This window comes from Gracilinanus agilis, chromosome 2 (assembly GCF_016433145.1).
Source record: "Gracilinanus agilis isolate LMUSP501 chromosome 2, AgileGrace, whole genome shotgun sequence".
NCBI classification, from domain to species: Eukaryota; Metazoa; Chordata; class Mammalia; order Didelphimorphia; family Didelphidae; genus Gracilinanus; species Gracilinanus agilis.
Genome location: NC_058131.1, coordinates 650,837,205 through 650,846,107, shown reverse-complemented (window position 1 = coordinate 650,846,107; position 8,903 = coordinate 650,837,205). Strand labels below are relative to the sequence as shown.

The 8,903-nt window shown below is 38.4% G+C and overlaps 1 protein-coding gene across 1 annotated transcript in view; it reads left to right on the top strand.

Annotated features, from left to right (window-relative positions):
* The first annotated feature begins 6,200 nt into the window (after positions 1-6,200).
* Positions 6,201-8,903, top strand: part of LOC123234303 (dynamin binding protein) — a 65,404-nt gene continuing 62,701 nt past the window's right edge. Inside the window, exon 1 of the mRNA XM_044660217.1 lies at positions 6,201-7,359. Coding sequence (XP_044516152.1) covers positions 6,201-7,359 — 1,159 coding nt within the window. The remainder of the gene's footprint in view (positions 7,360-8,903) is intronic.

The window sequence follows — 8,903 nt, the reverse complement described above, 5'->3', positions numbered from 1 at the left end:
ATCATTTTGGAAACTTGCTTTGGTGATAATGTTTTAGTCCTTTACAATTGATCATAGTTTAATATTTTTGTTAGTGTATAACATGGTTCTCTTTGTTCTGCTCACTTCACTTTTTATCAGTTCATGTCTTTCCAGGTTTTTCTGAACTCATCCTATTTGTCATTTCTTATGGTGGAATAATATTCCATTACAATCATATACTACAACTTCTTTAGCCATTCCCCAAGTGATAGACAACCCCTCAGTTTCCAGTTCTTTCCCTCAGCAAAAATAGTTGCTAGAAATATTTTTGTCTCAGGAGATTCTTTTCCTTTATCTCTATCTCTGGTCTCTTTGGGATACAGACTCAGTAGTGGTATCTGTGGGTCAAAGGGTATGCATAGTTTTATGGCCTTTTGAGCCTTATTCCAAACTATTAACCTTACTGTTAGACTTCATATGCTTTCATAGGTAGAGAGCAACACATTCTAGTGAATGCCAAACCAAAAAAGCAAGAGATTATCTATCACATTTCTTCAAGTATTACCTGATTTAAGTTCTTGAACTTATTATTAGCACATTAAAATTTTTCACATCTGAGTCAAACTCAGATGGTTTGATTTAAATCAGACTGCATATTTTATTATAACCAAGATTTTATTTGTAAGTAATTGACTTCGAGTATTTTTCATTTGAAGCCTCATTTTCTATGGAGAAAAAATTGTCACATAGTCTTTTCCAGTTTTATTAGATTTAAATTAGACTATAGAATCATAAAAGGATAGGATTAGGAGACTCTAAGGGTCATTTAGTTCAAATAATTATTTTATAGATGAAAAAATTAAAAAGTAAACTCTAACATGATAGCAAGGAACAGAATGTTGAGATGTTATGAAACTATTGTCCCTGATATCCAGTCCTCTAAACAGTGGAGGGGATATTATTGGTATAAGGAGCAGCAGGAAATTCCTATTATGGAAAATAAAGGATAGAAATTACAGAACAAGAGGACCAGGATCTGGAGAAATTTTTTCTCACCTGTGATATTAAGACTAAGCAAAGGGTGGTAGCTAGTTGTTTCAGTAGTTTGAAAGCCAGGCCTACAGATGGGAGGTACTGGGTTCAGATTTTACCTCAGTCACTTCCTGGCTGTATGTCTCTGGGCAAGTCATTTAACTTCCATTTCTTAGACTTTTTATGACTCTTATGCCTTAGAACCAATACACTGTATTGATTCTAGGATGGAAGGTAAGGTTTTTAAAAAAAACACTGAGCAAAGAAGGAAATTTCCCTATGACATTTCCTTTTCCACAATATGCATACATGTACACACATTATAATCTTGAAGAAACCAAGACAAATCCCATCCCATTTAAAATTCTTGTTGATCCAGGACTCAGCAATGTTCAAGAATATAGAGATAGATGAAGAGCTGAGACAATTGCTTCTTGGTCTATAAAAGTGATAAACACAGAAGGTAGGCAAGGATTCTAATGAATATTTATACCATGAGTATAAGTGGATCCTAGATGAGGAAAAAGAAACTCTAAAATAATTTCTGAATCTCAGAAAATGTACTCTGAAATCAACTAGATACTGCCCTTCCAATTTCTCACTAATGGATGAGAAGTCCTTAATTTCGTTTTCATTCCTGTCTGCTATCTTGTTTGTATACCTATTGTGCCTTTGACCCATAATTTATTCTTCCCTTTTATCTCCTCTCAGTTGATTTAGTAGGTGTGTTTTCTATCATACTAGTTATATCAAGGCTTTTCATTTGCTCTAGAGGGAACAAAGTTCTCTCCATTGTCATACTTGGAAGGTCTCTTCAGTGGAAGATTAGATTAGTTATAAAGGAGATCATAGCATTATAGATTGTGAGAAGTGGAAGAAAACAGATTATCTAGACTGACTATTATTTTTACAAGGCAGGAAACTGGGACCTAGAAATGTTAAATGACTCACTGGAGATCACACAACTAGTTAATAATAGCAGAAATAGAGTTAGGATCCATATCCCTAACTCCTAGCCATTATCCTACATTGTGTCTCAAAATGATTTATGGATCACTGATATCCTGTCAAATTGTTTTGCCTGCCCATTGGTTTGCTGTCAAAATCATAGTTTGACCAATGGCAAAGCAACAGCTTTCAGATTAGGAAGCAGTTCAGTACATTATTAGTAATTTATTGATATTAGCCTGCCCTTCTCTTTTTCAGTATGGTGAAGAAGTAGGGCAGAGCCAAAGTGACCAGTGAATTGGAGATGGTGTCTATTGGTGGTTAGGAGAGGGAACAGTGGGTGTCTTATGAACTCAGTAGTACCCACTCAGCTGAACTGCCAACATGGAAATTTCATTTGTGAGGAAAGTAAGTAATATGTTTGAGTTGTCCTTATAGCCTTCTGAATATAGAAGATATAGGGAGCTAAAGCAAACAATAAACTCTATATCATAACCAAAAAGTTTTGTAAATATAAACAGGAGCTCTGCAGCCACTCTTATACCTCTCACTTGCTCTGACAATTCAGATCTCAGGAAGGCAGTTACTATGCTTCCCATCAAGATTCTAGGGGCAACCCTGAAGGGTCCACTTCTGAGCGCACCTTCAGTGAATTCCTCTAAATATCAATCAAGTCAGGTACTAGAGATCATCTAACCACTGATTACTACCTCAAAAAATCATCTTGACCATTTGGTCTCTTATCAGTATCAATTAGTCAATAAAACATTAGTTTTTCCATGTATCAAGAAGATATAGTAAGAACCAAAGTACAAAAACCTTTGAAGCTAGGAACTCATTCTCTTCCACTTCCATCCCTGAGAATAGAAGACTCACAGAATGGTGACTATCAACTCTACTCCCCTCCCAAGTTCACTTTCTTTTAGGATATGATGTCTTGACTGCTGGACTCGCTTAATCAGACTGCTGTTCAGGTAGTTCTTCATTGTCCTGCTGCTTTAGCCACTGACAAACTCTGCTCTGGGCTCCAGTTTCTGAAACTGTGTATTTTCTCAGCTTTCCATGGCTTACAAAGGTATAACTTGATCCATTCTTTTTCTGATACATAAAATCAGAAAAGAATAAATATAACAGAAAAAGCTGCAGCACCAAATACTGTTTGATGGCCATGTGGCAACTGGACGAGGAGATAATGCTGTTTACAGCAGGCCACTGGCTTTTCACTAATGCTGCATCTCTTACCCCTCTGGAGTTACAAAAGTCCTTGCCTGTCTTAATGTAATTTGAATGAAGTTTGGGATAGCAAGCAGGGTGCAGACAAGGTGAATGCCACAGTACCAATACAGCATGAAATGGGAATTAGCAGAGAAAAGTAAAGCAAGCAAATTTTATTGAGGGGAAAGATTTACAATATAGGTGGGGATCAGTCAGGGAAGATGGAAATCGGGTCCTCTGGGATACCTGGCTGAAAGGGGCACCAGACTGCTAAGACCTAGTGATTTTAGACTTCTTATCTGGGCCATATAGGACTAGGCTTTGGAGGTTGGTGGGGAGTATAGTAGGGAACCTGGACCTGCTGTGGAGTTAATGATGAGGGAACTTGGTGCTAATTTCATGCTAGAGGGACTGCCTGAGGAATTTGGCACTGGCTTCTTGATATTCAGATTCCCCACTGGCCAGAAAAGGGTCTTTTGGCTATTACCACTGTAGAAAATATAGGTAATGGAGGGCACCAGGGATGTTAAAATATAATCTAAATAGTTGTGGGTACACACACTGGGGTGTAAGAGAGCCTGGACCTGGATAAGGAGTTCACTGGATCTATAACGGGAATGGCAGTTGATCTTAACTGTCACCCTGCTCTCCCTAGGCCAGAGTCTAGAAATAAGCAGGCAAGGTAAAAGGGGTTTTAACAGCTTTAATTATGTTTAACTAAAAGGTGGGAAAGGGATTTCTATACTTAAAATCTAAAGGATAAAACCACTGGGCAAGGGGAGGACTTATTTCTACACTAATCTAAGTGATCTTACAAGCAGGGCCCAAGAAGCAGTGCAGTCTTGAGAGCCGATTCAAGCCTGGTACCAGCCAGACTCGAACAGCACAGCTATGGATCAGAGGGGTGGCTTTGAGGGTTCTCACAGTTTTCCAAAGAGGTTCACAGGATGCCAAAATCCTAGGTGGTCCAAGATATCCAAGAAGAGTGAGTGAACTTGAGGTGCTGTCCACCAGGTCTCAAACTCCTTCTCTGCTTGGTTCTGCTCTGTAGGTCTTCTCCTCTTGCTGGAAATACACCTCCACTCAAGATCCCAAGGAAATCAGGAAGCAGGGCCTGAGATCTCCCTGGGCTGGCAACAGTTTGCCCACCTCTAATGGAGTCTCTCTCTCTCAGGGCACAAGGTGTCTACGTCCTCCTCCTTCATTCCATCATAGAATGCCCCAGGCTTCCTGCTAGATCAACCTTAATACTTAATTAACTAACTAATCTTCCTCACAACACACCTGTCTTTGGCTAGATGACTGGCAATATGGACTTCCCCAGCTTCTTTGTTTAGCACACTATAGAGGTCTTTTTGTTGTCTTTATGAACATGAGGAAAGAGAGCTCATTTTCATCTGTTCATACCTTAGCTCAAATCCTCCTTTTTTGCTTGAAGCCTTTCCAGCTCCCCTCTCTGCAACTTTCCCCTACCTACTCCAGCACTAATACCTTCCCACCTTCCCCTTTCAGATTACTTTCACCTGGTCTGCCTATGGCTTTTATGTACCTAGCTATTTATATATGCTGTCACTCTCATTAGAATATGCACATCAGGAGGGTAGAGACTGGTTTTTGCCTTTCTTTGCATTCCTAGTGCAATGCTTGGTATGTGGTAAATGCTTAATAAAGGCTTATTGACTAACAGACTACCACTTGGTTCTGGCTCATCAGCCATCTTTGCCTACATGGGGAGCTAAGGACATTTGGACACAGATTGACCATGTTTGAATATATACATATACATACACACATGGGTCTATGTTTGTGTGTGTGTATATTTATGCTAGTAGAGTACTTACAGAATGTATAATAAATATATTAGGGGCTTGAGAAAAGAAGGAATTTAGAATTTTAATGCTGCAAGGAAACTTGAAGATCATAAATGTGGGCTTCAGAGCAATCCTAGAGTTCAATGAGTTTATTATTAACCTCTTCGATTTATAGATAAAGAGACTAAGTCCTAATTTCTTCATTTTACAGATTAAGCTCCCAGAGGGTCTTGGTCACCATTTAATCAATAGAGATCTTGAGACTAGAAGCCAGGTCTCTGAACTCTTCCATTCTAATCCTTTCTTACTCTGCCATGATCAGGGACTGGACAAAAGTTTAAGGACTCTCAGAAATTAAAGCAATGAGGAAAAGATCCTTAATGCTAAATATAAGGAAGAAGATGAATATTTCTCAGGCTTCTTAGGCAGGAAGTTTGAAATAATTTTCTGGTAAAGTCTAATATTCCATATATGTTCTATAATACTGAAATTGTCTCTTCATCTGACTGGAGGAGGAAATAATTCTTCTCTTTCATTTCTTCAATACATCTAGGAGTTTTAATGGTACTAATTTGTAATTTGATTATGCTCTTTCTGGTAACCTGATATTTTCTGTAGTAAAGCCCTAGAGAAAAAAAAGAAGCTGACCTCTGGGGGGGGTGGGGGTGGGAAGCAGTGCTTGAATTTTGGAGGGTAAGCATAAGAGAAGACTGGATTCAGAAATTAGAAGAAGGAAAAAGAATTGGGAGACTGCTTGGATTTCCTATGAAATAATTTTATTTGACCACTTAACGGAAGTGTTTTTGAAGGTAGTTTCCCCTTTTACCTAGCTTTTCTTGACACCCCTACCCAGCCCTCCAAGCAGTTCCAAAGGCTCCAGCCTTTACCATGACAAAGCAGCCCAGCCAGTTTGACTAGCTTGAGGGAAACACCAAACAATGCTGCCAACTAAAGTCACATGATACTAGTTACTAATTACCTTCCAGCCCAGATGGGGAAAGATAATATAACTCACTTGGTGATTGGATACTTAGGTTTAAATAACTACATACTCTACTGGGTCCCAGCTGAGGCATCAAGAGAAGGGAGTGTCTTAACCAAGAAATATCTGAGGAGGAATACAGCCCTGGGCTAAGCTGCACCTGCCTGAATTTCAGCACCGCGTGAATCCATAGAAGAAAGAGTTGTGGAGTGGAGAATGTGCCCACTTTCCAGGTTTATTACACTTTAAATATGGGTGAACCCCAAAGGATTAGAGAGGAAGCAAAGCCAGTGAAGAAGGGGCCTAGAGTCCCTAGCTGGGAGTATGAGGATTGTAGCAATATACAAAAAAGAAACCTTACTGAAGTAGATCGTTGTTATAGAGAACAAGTTTTAGATTTGAAATATTGGACTGAGGGGCAAAACAGGAACTATAGAAAACGGGATTGCGGTTATTGGGAATTTGGAAAAGATGAACCAAGCTGTGTTGACTCTCAGAATGTGGACTGTTACTGTGCAAATTTTAAGAAGACCACAGAAAGTGTGAATCGAGATGGTGGCGATTATATGAAGTCAGAAAATGTGGACTATGGGAAACTGAGTTATAGAAATATGGGTGACTGGCATACAGAAAGAACAGCTCCAGACCAGAGAACTGGAGACTGGAAGAAGTCTAATGACCACTTTGAAGATTACAGGAATTTGGATTATGATCCTGATGCTTATAAAAATACCGGTGGGCAGTGGACAGACTGCAGGATTTTAGATGATCGTCTGGGGAATTTTGATGATCTTCAACGGTGGTATATGTTCCCTATGAATTTTAATGACAAATCTGAGGAATTTAGGAAAGCTAATTGCTGTGATGGTGACCTTAAATATTTGAATTATGAATCTAGAGATTATAGAGAAATTAATGCTGAGTATATGGGCTGCAGAGATTTTAACTTTGACAGTGAAAGGAAGAAGGCAACCAACTGGTACATAGAGCATAAGAATAATTTTCAAAACAATTCTTGCCCCAAACCAGAGACTCATTCTGTTGATCAGACCAGTTTTCATAAAGAAAATGAAGGCTATGATACTCAATTTTCAGATTGTGAGAGCAAATCTCAGGATTACAGAGACACGGATTTTCAAGAAATGGAATATAATTGCAATGACAAGCCAGAAAAAGTGTCACTCAAAGACAGAAAGTTCATCTTAGATAATTTAGAGAATCCCGGGAAAGGCACAAAAGACCATCACCCTGGGACTCCTCCAAGCTCCTCAGAACTGCAGAGGGTCTCAGCTTTGGAGGAAGAAGACAAATTGAGGAGCTTAGACTTATGGGGAAGGAATAGTTGTTACCGAAGAACAGCACCCAGCACCCTGAGACGCTCAGAATTTGTGCAGAAGAGGAAAAAAAAAGGTACTAAATTAGTTGTTTAAAAATAGCCTGGGAAAATGATTCCCATGATGGGGGCCCTGTGAATTGTGGTGACCATATCACTGCTAGTTTTTACTTAGACTGACTTTGAAGAACACTAGCCTTATTCTGAGACTCTTTTGAAGTATTTCCTGAGAGCCAGAGAATGCATAATAGGTGAAAAAGTGTAACATGACAATTGAAATAAGACTAGTTTCTTTCAGAGGACTTCCTGGAGGGCCCCCATTGTTTGCTCCAGTGTCTTTAGGATAATCTTTCCATTCCCTCTGGTGCTTTTGATTTATCTTGAATAGATGATTAGAACACAAGTTTGTTTATGGGGTCTGTGGCACTAAAAAAATCTAAAATCATTAACCATTACTACTTCAGTGTGACTAAAATATTATCTAATCTACTGGCTTTTTTTTCCTTATACTATCTTGCTATTTTTTCTTATTTTTCTTTTCTTCCTGCTCTCTAGTGACCTTTGCTTGGGTTTGTTTAAATACTCTTTTTTATGAGCTCTCTGTTAATCCTTCATTTTACTTTCTTATTCTACTTGCTGGCATAGTTGAAATAGAATTTATCCATGCATAGGATCAGACATAGGACACATTATATTGTCCTTAATCCCAAAGGTTAATTTGGTTTTAGTTCATTGTTTGAAGTGTAGATCCAGACTACTATGTAGCCAATAGAGAGGAAGAATTAAGGAAATGAAAAATTCTAGACTGATTGCTTGAACAAGGCTGTTGCTTAATAACCAGGTCTCTTCATAACAGATTATCATAATATAGTAGAAAAAGAGATTTAAAATCAGATGAGACTTGCCTTTTTTAATTCAATTTATGAGTCGTATGGTCTTGGATAGGTAATTTAATCTCCGATTCAGTTTCCTCATCTGTTAAATGGGGTTAATAATACCTGAAGCACATGCCTCACAAGATTGTCATGAGAATCCGATGAATGAATATTTGTATTGCATGTTTTGAACTTTAAAATGCTATATAGATTTTTTAAAAATTAGATTTGAAACATAAATCGCCATAAATGGTCCTTAGAATGACTTTGAATGCCTATATTGACTCCCAAACTACTCTGGTTCCCTGAGTGATCAATCTTCATTGATGTTATTCTGAACCAAAACAGAACTCTAGACTATAACTAAAGATGGATTAGAATCAAATCAGGCTCTTAACTATGAAGTCAAGAAAGTATGAGGCAATGTTCTGTCCATGTTGTTGTTCTACCTTGCCTTGATGGACTTCCCTTTCTTTGACTACTTACTCTTTTAAGCTACCAGACTTCCTTGGAGAGTGCTGTGTTCCTTGTTTTTGACTTGCTGAAGTCACATTCCTTCTGGTGAGTTAGATTATGCCCAATGAGGGATCTCTGAAGATTTAACAGTGCCTGTAGCTCAGATGACTTAATTTCCATTTATACCTCTCTCTGCATGCCTCCCTCTCTCTTTTTAAAAAATCCTTACCTTCTGGTTTTGAATCAATATTTAATATTGGTTCCAAGGCAGAAGAGTGGTAAGAGTGAGG